The 16,935-nt window shown below is 42.2% G+C and overlaps 1 protein-coding gene across 1 annotated transcript; it reads right to left on the reverse strand.

Annotated features, from left to right (window-relative positions):
• Positions 1-2,952: 2,952 nt before the first annotated feature.
• On the reverse strand, positions 2,953-7,442 carry LOC139445142 (universal stress protein in QAH/OAS sulfhydrylase 3'region-like). Its single transcript, XM_071226242.1, has 4 exons — positions 7,233-7,442; positions 4,394-4,474; positions 3,654-3,751; positions 2,953-3,359 (listed from the first exon to the last, which is right to left on the reverse strand). Exons 1-4 carry the CDS (start codon positions 7,303-7,305, stop codon positions 3,162-3,164), a joined length of 450 nt encoding a protein of 149 aa, XP_071082343.1. The 5' UTR covers positions 7,306-7,442; the 3' UTR covers positions 2,953-3,161.
• Between the last annotated feature and the right edge of the window lie 9,493 nt (positions 7,443-16,935).

The following is a 16,935-nucleotide window of genomic DNA, read 5'->3' on the forward strand; positions in this document are numbered from 1 at the left end:
GTAGATACATCACAAGAAGAAACACGTAGATACATCACAACAAGAAACACGTAGATACACCACAAGAAGAAACACGTAGAAACATCATCACAAGAAGAAACACGTAGAAACATCATCACAAGAAGAAACACGTAAAAACATCACAAGAAGAAACACGTAGATACATCACAAGAAGAAACACGTAGATACACCACAAGAAGAAACACGTAGATACATTACAAGAAGAAACACTTAGATACATCACAAGAAGAAACACGTGGATACATCACAAGAAGAAACACGTGGATACATCACAAGAAGAAACACGTGGATACATCACAAGAAGAAACACGTAAATGCATCACAAGAAGAAACACGTAGATACGCACTGTATTTTTCCTATTCCTAGTTCGAGTTAAGAGCTTCACCTAAAAGATATTATTACACGCTAATCTTCATGTTTTCCCGATGCTTATGCTTTCCCTCTGTGATACTGACGTAGATATGTCACGGGAAGAAACGGGTAGATACCCGCAAGAAGAAACAAGAAAAATGTAGACGTGCACATTACGAAACAAGTAGATACGTCTCAAGAAATAACACGAAGATACGCATAAGAAGAAATAGGTAGGTACATTTCATGAAGACACACGTACATACGCAGTGTGCTTCCCATAATCTATCTCAGTGCTTTGCCTAAATTATTATGCTACATGCTAATATTCGTGCTTTCCCAACACTTATCTCTGTCCTTTCCCTCGTGCATAATATGCTTTCCCTCTTCGAAGCTCTTTATCCGTGTTCTTATACACGCCTGTGTTAATTTTGTTAGTTTGTTTGTTGTTTAACGCCGCACTCAAGCAATATTCCAGATGAATAAAAATCCGTCAACTGTTAGTCTAGTACACGTACTTCGTGTACCCCTCTGACAAGTGTACATTGGCACGGCTCCCACGGCCGAAAGCTATGAACACACAATGCCATTTAGAGAGGGGTCAAATGTAACAAATGTTATATTTGGGATGCCACTTTCTGAAAATATGTGGCGGCGGTCTGTAAATAATCGAATCTGGACCAGACAATCCAGTGATTGACATCATGAGCATCGATCCACGCATTTGGGATACGGTGACATGCATCAACCAAGTCAACGAGCCTGACCACCCGATCCCGTTTGTGGCCTCTTACGGCAAGCATGTGTTTCTGAAGACCTATTCTACCCCGGATCTTCACGGGTCCTGTGTTAATTTTCGTATGGACATCTACTCTACCATACGTGTGTCTCTGCTTTTTCTCAAGTTTACTTAATGTAGTTTTACCTGTTTCGTCTGACGTTTAAAAGAACTTCATGTGTATCTCTTTGTTTCTTCTGATTTTTCATTCTTAGTATATACCCATGAAAACAGCTGTTGAATTGTTTTAAAAACCTTTGACCTAGACTGGCCACAGCTCGGAGACAAACCCCTCTGGACAAAGGGGTTTCAAGAATGTAAATTGCATGTGTATCTATATATTTTCAAAGTCTGTTGTTCTGCATATGCGTATCTGTATGTACTTAAATGTAACTTTGGATATTTGCTTATATGTTAATTGTGCCTCTGGTGCCTCACTCGCGTGTTTTCTATGGCCGCTCCAGTTTATCTTACTGCCTTTACTGTTTAGTCCGATCAAGTTTTAATTACAAACTGTCCACTGTTGGCATACAAGTTTGTTTCGTGGTTGGAATCAGGATGTAAATGTTACCGCAGTTAGGTCAGTGCTTTCTGAGTTTCTACGAACGTTTTTCGTTTCGAATTCTGATTTTGACACATACTCTATGAACGCGGATTACGTATATTCGAACCGTAAGTTAAAACAAACAAAACAGAAATATTTACTTTGTAATAACGTAATGATTTATTCAGAACTGATATATGAGAACGATAAGAAATAGACAAGAATACATCCTTCACCATGGCTATCAACAACTCAAGAGACCAACCGGTGTCTCTTACATTACTTCTCTCTATATTTGATGAGTGTATAATACAAGGTTATAACAAGGGTGGCATACATTTACGAGGTCAGACGGACACAGGTGACAAACGAGCTGACAAGTGTAGACTGAACTACTCATTGTAGGGGATATAATGAGGTCATTGACAGTCAAGATTTATCTCCATACTTTAATGTAATCTGGCAATGGATTTACATTATAGCTGACCCGGTCACCATCCGGTAGAGCAGCCGTAGTGATAACATAGCTTTGTTGCAGTAGTAATATGTATGCGCGAAACGCTAAATTAGGTTTGTGCACCCCACCTACGTGCACCCCGCCCCTCAAAGAAATGTAGACGATCTGATTTTAATACATTGTCACCCGAACCCCTACCCCGCTGAAGTTATTTACAGGGATAACAGTGTGTGAGTTGTGTTTAACGAAGTGATGCAGGTCTCAGACGTTTACCACTTCGGTGAAACCCACGAGCTAGGGTATGGTGCTGACAAACCTAGAAATAGGCCGAACCGGGATTAGAACCCACAATCATAGGTTTCTGGCGTGCCTTAGGGACGCAACCCTGCACAGCGAATCGCGGAGCCTTAGACGACTGGGCCACCCGCGCCGCCTACAGGGATAACAGGGAGGAGGGGGTGGGTGTATGTTTTAGAAAGGTTATGCGGGTATAAACAATGCGCCATCTTATATACATTACCGGGCAAAAGAAAGTACACCCATGCTTGATGGTGGCTAAAAATGAAATAAGCGATAATGGTTATTTGATGCTGATATCGTTGATACGGTTATTGTTATGTTTTGGACCTTAAGTGTGTACTGTTTCAGCGACTGTTTTCAGCCTAGTAGAGTTTAGATAACGTTTGGGGGCGGTCGGATAGCCTAGTGGTTAAAGCGTTCGCTCGTCACGCCAAACACCCGGGTTCGATTCCCGACGTGGGTACAATGTGTGAAGCTCATTTCTGGTGTCCCCTGCCGTAATATTGATGGAATATTACTAAAAGCGGCGTAAAATCAAACTCACTCACTCATTAGATAACGTTTGTAATGTTTGTGGATAAATCCAATTTTCAGTGTATACTTTCTTTAGCCCGGCAGTTTAGCCTGGGATGCCACAAATGAACGTCACATATTCCAAGCGGACTGAGTATGCTAATGTGTGATACTGCGCCAGGAGATGAAGTCTTGTCTAGTCCTGGTGACGGCAGATGAGTACGGGGACGTTACTGAGATGTACGACGTAGTCACTGACGCTGCCTAAAAATGTCCGCCGTATCGACCCCAACCCGCGAGTCCCAGTGATGATGAGATCCGCCTTTTCCTCCACCGCGACCTTCACGATTACCTCCCCTGGTGTCCCATACACGCACTTCACTTTCCCGCCAATCTGAAAGGGAGATCACTCATGATGATATTTTCAATGATGGAGATTGGTGTTCAACACTTCAAATCACATGAGTGAGTTTCAAGCTCTTTCAGCTACTTTGCCGGATTTTTAATGCAGGAAAAAGCTACAATACTTTTAATTCATTATATTCGTTGGGAATTATCGACCCTCAGCATTAGGATTGTTCAGTTCAGCAATATCCGTCAAGCTTGAAATATTCACTTTTAAGCGATGAGCTATTTATATTTGACGTTAAAGATGGGAGTCACAAAACAGCATTGGGCCGTTAGGTACCTTGGCTTTCTTTAGCTTATCCCCGAGTTCAGCTACCATGGACTTGATTCGCTCAGCTTCCTCCACCAACAGGGATGCAAGCTCAGCCTCCACCATTGCTGAAACAGGCAGAACACGGAGTAAAGTCAGATACAGGTGATAAACTACACTAACAGATGACAGGGTCCCTCTCTCAGCTACACTGAAAGAGGTCGGGGTCCATCTCAACAATACCCGTGAAGATCCGTGGCAGAATAGGTCTTCAGCAACCCTTGCATGTCGTAAGAGGCGACTAACGGGATAGGGTGGTCAGGCTCGCTGACTTGGTTGATGCATGTCATTGATCCCAATTGCGTAGATCGATGCTTATGATATCACTGGATTGTCTGGTCCCGACTTGATTATTTACAGACCGCCGTCATATATCTGGAATATTGGTGAGTGCGGCGTTGAACAACAACCAACCAACCATCTAAACTAAACTAACAGAAGTCAGGGTTCATCTTTAAAACACAGCTGCTGATCGCCTCCGTGGTCTAGTGGATAGAGCGTCTGCCCGAAAAGGTGTCCGAGTGGGGTAACAGCGGTATGGTATCTCAGTGAGCTAGCACTTCAAAACTTTGTTCGGACAAGCACAAACGCGCGCACTCTAGCAAATAAGATATGCCGACCATGCTGTAAACTGCAATCACTCACAGACTGGCTTGGTCGAGTATGTTCATCTGGCACTGACCTGAGTGTAGTGTTCATCTGGCACTGACCTGACTGTAGTGTTGCCCTGTACTCGGGGCAGTGGACAAATATCACGTGGTCGTGACGTCTGTGAATCTCTTTGACGTACCCTGGAGATAAAATGTCAGTATTAAACGTGTCACAGCCATTCATTGAATCATTAATGTTTGTTTGTTAGTTTTGTAACGTCGCACTCAGCAATATTCCAGCTATATGACGGCGGTCTGTAAATAATCGAGTCTGGACCGGACAATCCAGTGATTGACATCATGAGCATCGATCCACGCAATCGGGATACGATGGCATGCATCAACCAAGTCAGCGAGCCTGACCACCAGATAAGCATACCCATAAGCATAGTCGCCTTTAACGGCAAGCATGGGTTGCTCAAGACCTATTCTACCCCGGGTCTTCACGGGTATGTGATAATCGTGGATATGGTTTATGCTAGAATGAAATGAAACGCCTTCGTGGTCTTGTAATAGAACCTCCACCCGGAGAGCGGAAGGTACGGGGTTCGATCCCCTGCCGCGTCAAACCACAAGACGTTAAAAGATGGTACTTGTTGTTACCCTGTCTGGCGCTCGGCATTAGGGGCTAAAACAAGGACTAGTCGGCTCGGAGTCAGTATACTGTGTCTGAGTGGGTTATTCATGTTAAACTGTGGCATGGTATCTCAGTGAGCTAGCACTATAAATCGGCATCAGTCCGGACTAGTACAAGCAGCCACACACACACACGCGCGCGCTCTATATAAGTTCAAAAATCTTGGAGGCGACGTTAAAACCAATTTCACCTCACCTCACTGAATGAAATGAGAGTAATGGTCAAAATTATAAGAGTTTGTCGTTCCAAAAATCTGTGACCCACCTATGTGGGTAACACCATACGTCTGAGACCTGTTTTCTCACCTTTACTGACAATAGAGAAACCATGATTTACACAATCCCTTGGTTTAGGGTTACTGGTATGGTAAGAATTTCTTTCTTTTGTGAATGAGACAATAGTGAGGTCGATAGGATAGGATAGAGGCTGTGCACCGGAAAAGAAGGACACACGTCTAAGACCTGCATCACTCCTGGCTTTTTCTCCACATCAAACTGGCACGTCGTGATAACTAAAATTACTGTTCAAACGGCGTTAAACCCAACTCATTATACTCGTCCATGGTATCATATACTCTCTTAAGGTACCACACTAAGGTCCCTATTCTAAAAAAGGCATCAATTGTCTGATAGCTACATCCATCAAATACATCATTCGAAATACATACTCGTCCATCGTATCAAATAGCCGTCATTTGTATCATGTACTCGTTCATCGTAACATATATTCCTTCACCGTATCAAATACTCATCTATCGTATCACATACTCGTCTATCGTATCATATACTCGCCCATTGTGTCATAAATATACGTCCTATATCACATACTCGTCAGTCTTATTATATATAATACACTATTTGTCGCATCCCATACTCGTCCGTCGTATACGTATCATCTACAAAGGATCCATCGTTTACAGTAGTATATACTGTAAATAATTCCTATAGTTTGTTTGTTTGTCTGTTGTTTAACGCCGCATTTAGCAATATTCCAGCCATATGAAAGCGGTCTGATAAATAATCGAAACTGGACCAAACAATCCAGTGATTGACATCATGAACATCGATCCACGCAATTGAGGCACGATGACATGAATCAACCACCCGATCCCGTTAATCGCCGCTTACGACAAGCATAGTCGCCTTTTACGACAAGCATAGTCGCCTTTTACGACAAGCATAGTCGCCTGTTGCTGGGTTGCTGAAGACCCATTCTAACTCAGATCTTCAGGGGTTCATCGTATAACGTTCTCGTCCATGACATTTTCTATACTTTTCCATTGTATAATGTACATGTCAGTTATATCATATACTCGACCATTGTATCACTTGCACATCCATGATAACATATACACGTCCTCTGCATCATACACACGCACTCAAGGTAGCATACCACAAGGGATGATAACAGTGTTGATGAGGGCATCGACCTATTATACAGCATCATCATACGTCGCGTGACAAGAGTGCTGTGTGTACAGATACAAAATTGATATTGTATTCATACAGTGCATAGATGAGGAATTTGATAATACATCATGTTTTTATGTAACTGGAACATCCTTAAGAACATCATTTCCCTTTTCCTGAGTAAACAATACAAATTCTGCAAATTTCTTAATAATGATACTTTTTAGATGAAAACAATCGGTTTGTCACATAGCAATATTTTGGAAGAATACTGGTTCGTATGACACGGGCGTTCATGCCTTGGTGTGTGATATCTGTTAGTTCTTACGAGAAGGCTGTCAGGAACAGCAAAATGTGACAGTATTTATTTCAAATATTACTACATCAATATACCTAACAAAATTATAATTGTGGAAATTATTATCGGACAAACACCACTGAAGTTTTGGGAACTTTGAAGTTTACCATTACAGACTTGTTTCTCAATGTCTATACATTTGTTTAATACGTGCAAAAACATAATTATTAACATTTTCAACACCCCGATGCACCAGAACCTCACCACATCCTTCGATGGAGACATCTTAACAGTCAAGGCCCCTGTACGTGCTGCAACTTCCTGCTCTTTAATATTGGAATATATCAGTTTTCTTCAATATCAGCTGCCGTGGAGTAGCCTTGTGGTTAAAGCGTTCGATCGTCACGCCGAAGGCCCGGGTTCTGTTCTCCACATGGGTACAATGCGTGAAGGTCATTTCTGGTGCCCCCCGCCGTGATATTGTTGGACTATTGCCACAAGCAAAACCATAATCACTTACTTAATTCAACATGATTCAACAGTATCGATACTCACAATCAAAAGCACGAAGCGCGATATCACTTCCGTCCATTGCGATCACGACATTTCTGACTTCCGATTCCGCCATGTCTTCGATCGGAGAAGAGAGGTCCTTGTTTGTTTACCGAATGGTCAGTTGTCCACTACGTAGCCTGCCAGATGGCGCTGTGCAGGTAAACCGAGGGGTTAGAGGTCAATCTGAAGGGCAACCAGATAACATCTTTTGTTAATGCTTGCTCCAAAGCTATGTTGCAATCAATCGTGTCAGGCAGGCTATCACTCACAAGCGTAACATGACTGATACGTTAACAGTACACCTCAACCTCATTGCGTTACCGATGGAGAATGTCATGCTATTGTGGCCGTGCATGTCATGATCGTCATGCCACAGGGCCACGGATAGCCATACTATACTGACTGTACTGATTACATTAATTTTTTTAATGTAATCAGTACAGTCAGTATAGTATGGCTATCCGTGGCCCTGTGGTCATGCAATTGAGCTGAAGCGACTCTGGACACAGCATTTGTGAATGTCGCTTATGGTAACATCTCTCGGCCCCGTTCCATAAAGCGATGTGAGCGCTAGCTTACGACGATCGTAAATCGTTAAGTACTTTAACACAGACTTACGAGAGGCGTAGGGTTGAGGTCGCCCAGTGGAAGGAGGCCTAGTATCCTCTTCTGTGTTAGAGATTCAGAGCTTTCAAAATTAACAGCTTTGTTTGGTGTTGAGAAACAAGGTTAACGGCGAGGCAGAATCCATCGGTCAGACATTGCTTTGTTTTACCGACAATTTCTTTTTGTGTTTCAGCAACCAATACGTGTCGTAAGCGGCGACTAACGGGATCGGGTTATCACGGTCGCTGACTTGGTTGATGGATGTCATCGTATCCCAATTGCTTGGATCGATGCTCATGATATCAAACCCTGGATTGTCTGGTCCCGACTCGATTATTTACAGACCGCCGTCATATAGCTGGAATATTGGTGAGTGTGGCGTTAAACAAAAAACAACAACAACAAATTTGTGACCGAAATTTCCTTTTGATTCCTTATATGTTTTCTCTCGAAGAATTACACAATGCGTTATTTTTAGACTTTCCGAACACGGATTACTTAAAACAAATAAAATACCCGTCCCTGTTTAGAAAGAGACCAAACACTTAATGTTCTCGGTGGAGAGGACCTGAAATAATAGTTAGAGAAGAACTTCGAATTAATGATAAGGCAGCGGCGAATCTGGCTTTACGCAACATCATCAGTCTTGCAACTTATAATTATTATGTTGTTATTATTATACTATACATTTATACACCTAACTTATCCAGATGTATCTGCTCAAATACAATTTATTTGTTCTCCGAAAATTGGATCCGGCGGCTAGCCAGTTATCATTCTCAACTCCCTGGGGAGTATCCAACCCAAGTTACCTACGGGGGTGTCGTGCCGGGTTAGCGAAAATCCAATATTCCCTAGTATCAGTAAAGCGAAAACCCAAGTTGGGGTATTTGTCCCAGAAGACCCAGAAGACCATTCTGTACCGACAACGCCACAAGACCCTTCCTAAACTTCCTGCCACCCGACCTGAGATTCATCTTGAAGGACAGTGGACATTGACCGAAGCAGGAGAACACTTCCTTCATCGCATCGACAACGACATTCTCATCTTCACCACAAGCAAGAATATTGAGCAACGAATTGGAGCCCACCGGTCAGCCCCACCCAGAAAGAGAAGATACCGGCTGATTGACAACCGTCTTCAGGCTCTGAAAGACAATCTCGTCAACAACGTCATCGGCGACGTTGAGTACACAGATCATGTTGGTGATCCGATCCACTTGGAGTGAATGACAAATTTATTATTGAATGTATTTATGTATTTACCATATTTTAAGATATAAGTTATTGTTGTTTTTGTAGAAATTATAATGTACATTTATGAAATATTAAAGTATTAGAGTTATTAAATTTGTTAAATGTAAAGTACTTTTGTGCAACTATACTATACTTCAGCATCTAATAAATTACTACTGTAAATACGGCATACGCATTTCTGTGTTTTTCTTGTAATTTGAGAGTCCCGGTACAGCAATATCCCGTGTTTACTGTAGCGTGACTAGTCTTACTGTAGCTTCACGAAAGCGAAGAGATTTTAGAGTTGATTATGGCTAGGTTTCGCTCTTCCGGCCCATAACCTTCTATGGGCGCTGGGGGCCTTTTGGAGCAGTTACTAGGGGCAACCGGCTGAGTTCAGCTAATTAACTGGGCAAGCCTCAATAATTAACAGATGGACGTTCCAAAAATGTGTCGAGACACTTTAAATGATTGCGAAGCGATGTAGGGGAGGTAACTCTAAACGCTTACGTGCGTCATCGTTAATTGAGTGAAGCGTTCTTAATATATATTGTGTCCATAACGGAAACAACAACTGAACTGACAGTTGAACTTGAACACCATTCGGCAAAAAACGGGAATTTTCACTAACCTTGATGATAGAACAGTTTCCCAAAAAGTGTGTGTCGCCAGCGGGATTCGAAATACCGAAGCCCGCATCGAAGAAACGTTACGGAAACATGGGAAGACAATTACATGGAATTAACAATAACATATTTACTAACAGCAAGACTAAATAAATTCGTCGATGAAAGGGGATATCTGTGATATATTCTGTATGTTATTCTACACATTGGACGTACGTGTGATGTGGTAGCCTTTCGTTAAAATAAGTCTTTTCTTGACCAGGGCTATGTTTGTTCGTAATACATTTTAATTTATCAACATGGGCTTGGAATATTTAGTTGATTGATAAACGTGCACGAGTTGGTCCCATATGAATTACAGGGTAATTTGCGTTTCATATCCGGAGCTGTGCGACGAACGTTTTCTTTCAGCTGTATTACGAAGGACGACTCACACAGAAGTGAGCGAGTGAGTGAGTATGGTTTTAAGCCGCTTTTAGCAATATTCCAGCAATATCACGGCGGGGGACACCAGAAATGAGCTTCACCCATTGTACACATGTCGGGAATCGAATCCGGGTCTTCGGTGTGACGAGCGAACGCTTTAACCACTAGGCTACCCGACCGCTCCTCAAACAACTTTAGAGCATGTGTCGCATGACGCTACTTGAATTCTTAGTAGAAAAGGCATACTCGATAAGTTAATGTGAAATTTAGACACCAAAGGCTGGAGCTACGCCGCATCTCGCCTGCAATCTGAATTTACAATCCCAACCAACGTTTATCTTGTTTCTTTGGAAAAGTGCTAATTTGCAAGTTTTCATAAATAAACAGGCCTTTTAGAACCCTTGTCAGTGACCAAAACGATTGGAACTTTGTATAACCCTGAAAAGGGGCACATGTGCTGTCCCAAGTTTTCTGAGGTGAGGTGAGGTGAGGTGAGGTGAGGTGAGGTGTGGTGAGGTAAAATGGGGTTTAACGTCTCGTCCAAGATTATTGCACTTATAAAGCGACGTGCATGTACGTGTGTGTGTTTGTGTGGCTGCTTGTACTAGTCCGGACTGATGCCGATTTATAGTGCTAGCTCACTGAGATACCATGCCACAGTTTAACATGAATACCCCACTCAGACACAGTATACTGACTCCGAGCCGACCAGTCCTTGTTTTAGCCCCTTAATGCCGAGCACCAGACAAGGTAACAACAAGTACCATCTTTTAACGGTATGACGTGGTCGGGGATCGAACCCCAGACCTTCCGCTCTCCGGGCGTACGCTCTGCCGCTAGACCACGGAGGCGGTCCCAAGTATGCTGAAGTGAACACCCTGGTTCCGGCCATGCAAATGCGGAAGAGAACCGTGAAGATCCGGGGTAGAATAGGTCTTCAGCAACCCATGCTTGCCGTAAAAGGCGACCATGCTTATCGTAAGAGGCGACTAACGGGATCGGGTGGTCAGGCTCGCTGACTTGGTTGATTTATGTCATCGATCCCATTTGCGTGGATCGACGCTCATGATATCAATCACTGGATTGTCTGGTCCAGACTCGATTATTTAATTACACAGACCGCCGTCATATATCTGGATTATTGCTGAGTGCGGCGTTAAACAACAAACAAACAAACAAACAAACATACGGTAAACCCTCCAGGAAGTGTAGATACCAGAAGTAGGTCCCTAACCACCCATTATACATCGGTCGGATTTGTATAAGATGTCTTCGATTTTCGAGAGCTTTCCAACCACTATGCGTCAAAATCGATTAATATGTGGTTAACTGTGTTTTTATTTATCTCACCAGCAAGTTGTCTCTTACAGCGCCGACTGACGAGCACTTGGTGGCTTTTGTCATTTTCGATTTTTTAACGTAAGTTGACAGGCCTCGTTAAACCCTTGGAATAATCCAATCACTTGAAATCTTGTGAGTGAATTTATTTTAAGGCTTCTTTGAACATTATTTCAGAAATATCATGGCGTGTCAGCCTGATGTCATCGTATCCCAATTACGTGGATCGGTGTTCATGATGTCAATCTCTGGAGATGTCTGGTCCAGACTCGATTATTTACAGATCGTCGTCATATAGCTGGAATACTGCTGAGTGTGGCGTAAAACAACAAACCAAACCAAAAAAAACTATGTATACTGAGTCAAATTAAAAACTTCACATTTTTAAAAGTAATCCCATATATGATAATACAACGGACACATGTATCAGATGGTAATTTTTAATCATTAATGTCCAAAGAAGCATTTTAATTAACGGTGGTAACCATAATTTGTTCCAAGCACCTACGGTATTCGGTAATAACATCAACAGTTTAAATCATAAGAATCTGATGGCACACACGTTCAGTATGATGTATGGCCACCATGTGCGTTGATAACTGCCACACAACGCCTCCGCATGGACCTTGTGATGCTTGTGAAAACATGATTGGGAAGACGACGCCATTGTTGCTGCAAAATGGTGCCAAGATCTTGCAAATTCTGTGGTTGGTTCTGGAGAGTGCGCAGACTTCTGCCAAGAGCATCCCAGACGTGTTCGATGGGATTGAGGTCGGGAGACCTTGGCGGCCAGTCCATGACGTTGACTCCCGCATTCTGAAGGAAATTCCTTGTCAAAATTGCTGTGTGGGGTCTGGCAATGTCGTGATGGAAGATCAAACCGGGTCCATGAGCTGCCATAAAAGGCAGAAGTTCTCGTGCCAGTACCTGGTCGCGGTAAGCAGCAGCGTTGAGGTTGCCACGGATGACGAGAAGCCTGGAACGTGCATTGCCACAGAAAGCACCCTACACCATGACACTTCCGCCTCAAAATCTGTCAACTTCCTGTACACAACACTGGGCGTAACGTTCATGACGGCGCCTCCACACCCTCGCCCTACCATCAGAAAATCGAAGATTAAATCGGGATTCATCATTGAAGACGACTTGAGTCCATCGTAAGTGTCGCTGTGCCCACAATTGACGTTGACGTCTGTGTAATTGAGTCAGATTCGGCCCGCTGTATGGCCGTCGTACTTGAAGGTGAGCAGTTCTCAGACGATCTCGAACAGTTTGCGCACTCAGTCTACCCCTAAACAGTTAATTTCTGGTTGATATGGCCGTCAAAAATCGGTTACGGAGGTGACAATCTGACGATCCTCTGCATGTGACGTCACACGTGGTCGACCTGGCCGAGGGCGATCAGCAGTGGTACCCGTTTGCTGTAGACGCGTCTGTAAATCATAAACAGTCCGTCGACTACAACCCATCGTCCTTGCGACTACAGCTACGGACGTTCTCGTCTGCAACATGCCGATGGCACGTTCACATTGCACATTTGAAAGGCGTGGCATGTCAAATGGCCGTAAAGACTTTTGTTTTCTTGTGTTTTTCTTTTTTTTTGTTAATGACTGCTAACACGTATGGCTGAAAACACGTGCGGTATTATGGCCACGTGACCAGTTGCACGTGAAAAAACACTTTTGCCATTGTAATGCTGTGCACATGATTTTGATCGATTCATGGATCACCTGCACAAAAACAGGTGTTATCTGAAGACAATACGTGGCCATTACTGTTTAAATACACAATAAGTGCCCACAATGATAACTGGTCAAAATGTTAAAATTTTAGGATTGTGAAGTTTTTAATTTGGTTCAGTATATTTACTATGTGGTTATGGTTATAGTTGTGGAATTATTTTTAGCATTATCATCATCAGTGGTAATAGAAATGTGACATTGATTTATCAATGTTACTAATAATATCTGAGACTGATTAACACGGTGTTAGAATAAAGTAAAGATATATGTGACAAGTGTTGAATACCTATCGTGCTGACTGCGGACAAAGTAAAAGTGAGGCGTATGTGAACCTGGGAGAACGGCGGACGGAGTTACCGCTATGCGCAGCCAGTGGACACGATGAATACGTGGGGATTGCAAACATAAGTCAAGGGACAGCTGAGCGGCCGGGTTGTTACCTTCACCCCTCTGCCGGTAGACTATACGTACAAGGTCCACCGTAACCACAGAGGTATGGAGGAAGAACACAGCAATTATTAGTGAGTGAGTGAGTATGGTTTTACGCCGCTTTTAGCAATATTCCAGCAATATCACGGCAGGGGACACCAGAAATGGGCTTCACACATTGTACCCATGTCGGGAATCGAACCCGGGTCTTCGGCGTGACGAGCGAACGCTTTAACCACTAGGCTACCCGACCGGCCCTATTAGTGAGTGAGTGAGTTGGATTTAACGCGGCTTTTAACAGTATTCCAGTTATATCACGGCGTGTCAGCTTAATGTGGGAGGAAAGCCCGAAGTGATGCAGGCCTCAGACGTTTACCACTTCGGTGAAACCCACGGGCACGGGTATGGTGCTGACAAACCTAGAAACATAATCGGGGCGAACCGGGATTGGATCCCACAATCATAGGTTTCTGGCGTGCCCAAGGGACGCAACTCTGCACAGCGAATCGCGGCGCCTTAGACAACTGGGCCATCTGTGCCTCCCAGCAATTATTAAAGCACAGCAGCAAAAAGGTACCAAAAATCTTCACGTAGCCTCTTCCACAATATTCTTAGTCTCATAAATTATATTAACCCTCCTTCTCATCTTTATAACATACAATTAACCTGGGCTGTGAGCGTGACGATGGTTTACCCATTAAGCTACTCCACCGCACCATAACATCTAGGACCTTGAGTCTGTCATCCTACGTTGGAATTGAGTTCAAGCACCTGGGTAAGATATAAATGCCTAGCACTGGCTTAAGTCGTGACTTGTGCAATCAGCCATGCACACCAACCACACCATAAGTGCAACAATCTTGAACGCGACATTGAATTCCATGTCACTCACCTCATAAAGTAAACTAATTCTCAGGGGATGTTTTTAATCACATCTTTGGATTCCAAGAGCTATATATTGAACTACAAACTTTGAAACTATGAGCTTACTATCACAGCTTACTTGTCATCTTGTATGATGAACTTGACTCTAAATGCGAGACTTTTAGACGATATCGGTCACGATTGCAAGACTACAAAAGAGAAGCGAGTTATTGTCAGAAATCAGATCAAGCAAACGAATTAATGAAGAGAGGAAAGCGATCTATACGAGACTGAAAGTCACTTTCAAAGGACAACAGTCTGATAATGCTGATGTAAAGTCCCAGTTTGCTATCCTTAGAATCGATTTGGATGATATTGATGAGTCCTGGTGATCTTGTGTCTACATTAGTGGCATTGGCATTTTCAGTATATAACTAACTTTTATTTTGAGTGATTAATCTTATATTTTGTATGGTGCTATACAAGTAAAACGAAAGTCATACATATTTTAAGATTTATCTTGAAGTTGGAAAGGTATTCAACATATTTTAAGTGGATGGATGATAATCTTCCGATTGTTTGTTCTAGTGAATATTGACATACTTTTGTGACAATTTCGTAAATTATCCGTCTTATTGGCATAACCAATATCAGGAAGCATGTCCTGAATGTTTTTTATAAAGAAATAAGACTATAAAACAAACACAATTTACGGTTATATAAAGTCTTTAACAGAGTATACTGTGGAAGAATGTCAACAAATTTCTATTGAGGTTTTTGAAATTGTTGCTGCGAACAACCATCCTAAACTGCGCAGGCATTTTCAAAATTTAATCTAATACATGTTGTAAGAAATATATAAGTTTCAGGGTATGTCCATTTTTTATATAGTTTAGCTTCCTCGTATCGTTTCAGTTGATCTTATGCAACAATCTATGTGTCATGGTCACTTGCTGTCTTGCTGATGAGAAAGTAATTACAAGATGTTAATCAGTTGTTACAATAGCAATATGTTGATACCATACTAATGAAATATCTTCTCTTTGATTGAGCATAGAACCGCTTTGGTTTTACTTGAGTTGAAACATGATGTTCACGTCACCTTCCTAGCTTACCCATTAAGCTTACTGGCTTTGATGTAAATGAAATACTTTCCATGGCAACATTACACGTGAAGTGAAATGGGGTTTCACTGTGTACACGTATATTTCACACCGACTTGTGTGTGGCTGCTTCGAAACAGGAGTCGCTGTATGGTTGATTCGTTTGTTTGGTTGTTTGTTTGCTGTTTAATAACACCGCACTCAGCAATATTCCGTCTGTATGACGGCGGTCTGTAAATAACTTACTCTAGACTAGACAATCCAGTTATTGACATCATGAGCATCAATGCACGCAGTTGGGATACGATAACATGCATCAACCAAGTCAGTGAGAATGACCATAAAACGTAAAACCATACTCACTCACTCACTCACTCACTTTCTGTGAAAAAAAGGAGAATCAGTTTTTCAACAAAACCATACTCACTCACTCACTCACTCACTTTCTGTGAAAAAAAGGAGAATCAGTTTTTCAACAAAACAGCCATGCCCCCTGAGACCCTCAGTTTGTTTTCGGTATACTACTTTCATTTTTAATGGGCCATAACTCAGACTAAAGCATGCTGGAAGTTTGATTGATCACAGCTTTGAGAGCGCGTATTTGTCTATGATGTCTATGGCCTGTGATTTCTGCTGCAAGACAGGCTTTATGGTAAACATGCCTAATGACAATTTATGTCTTCTTTGATAGCTATGAGGAAGTTCTAATTGACAGCTAATGATGTGCGAAATAGCAAAGCAGCGAGAAGAGAAGTCAGATAATCATTAAAGGGGAAGAAGAAGAAAGAACTTCACGGTTGAAATCATGTGAAAAGCTGATAGATAAAAAAGTGAGTTTATGCTGAAAGGTTGATACCCGAGAAGGATCAATGCAACTCTAGATGTATATGACATTCTGAAATAGTGAAAAAAGAAGAAAAAAATGACATTTTTGTGGAAAGAATGAATCTGTTTGGAGACTGTTAAAAATTTTGTTCATGAAAGAAATACCAGTACAGTAAAACTGTACAGCACTAATGCACATATTGGATGGTGCTTATACAGGCGAGTTGAATGTTAATGGTGAACGAATTATGAAGACAGGTTATTTCTTTTTCACTTATTAAAGGTAATATATTCCTAAATGAAAGCGTCGACTTCCATTGTTACTGGATGATCATCAACCGGGTCTCTTGTGCGATGAGTCAGCAAGTTGGAAGTTACACATCGGCATTATCGATTTACACACAGATATTGACGAGAAAGAAAAATTAATATACATCTAGGACAGAAAGGACAATGAAACAACGAGCACCTATCACATATTGAGGATAAAAAAACCCAGACCAGTTCA

Source organism: Haliotis cracherodii, unplaced genomic scaffold (genome assembly GCF_022045235.1).
Source record: "Haliotis cracherodii isolate W230 unplaced genomic scaffold, xgHalCrac1.p SCAF_6, whole genome shotgun sequence".
Taxonomy (NCBI): Eukaryota; Metazoa; Mollusca; class Gastropoda; order Lepetellida; family Haliotidae; genus Haliotis; species Haliotis cracherodii.

Bases quoted from the DNA above. Each gene is read 5' to 3' on its own strand.
- LOC139445142 (XM_071226242.1), bottom strand. From the start codon at position 7,305: ATGGCGGAATCGGAAGTCAGAAATGTCGTGATCGCAATGGACGGAAGT. The intron at 3,752-4,393 runs GTCAGTGCCAGA...TGCCTGTTTCAG, and splicing joins CAGGGCAACACTACAGTCAG to CAATGGTGGAGGCTGAGCTT. The intron at 3,360-3,653 runs GTACCTAACGGC...TCTCCCTTTCAG, and splicing joins ATAAGCTAAAGAAAGCCAAG to ATTGGCGGGAAAGTGAAGTG.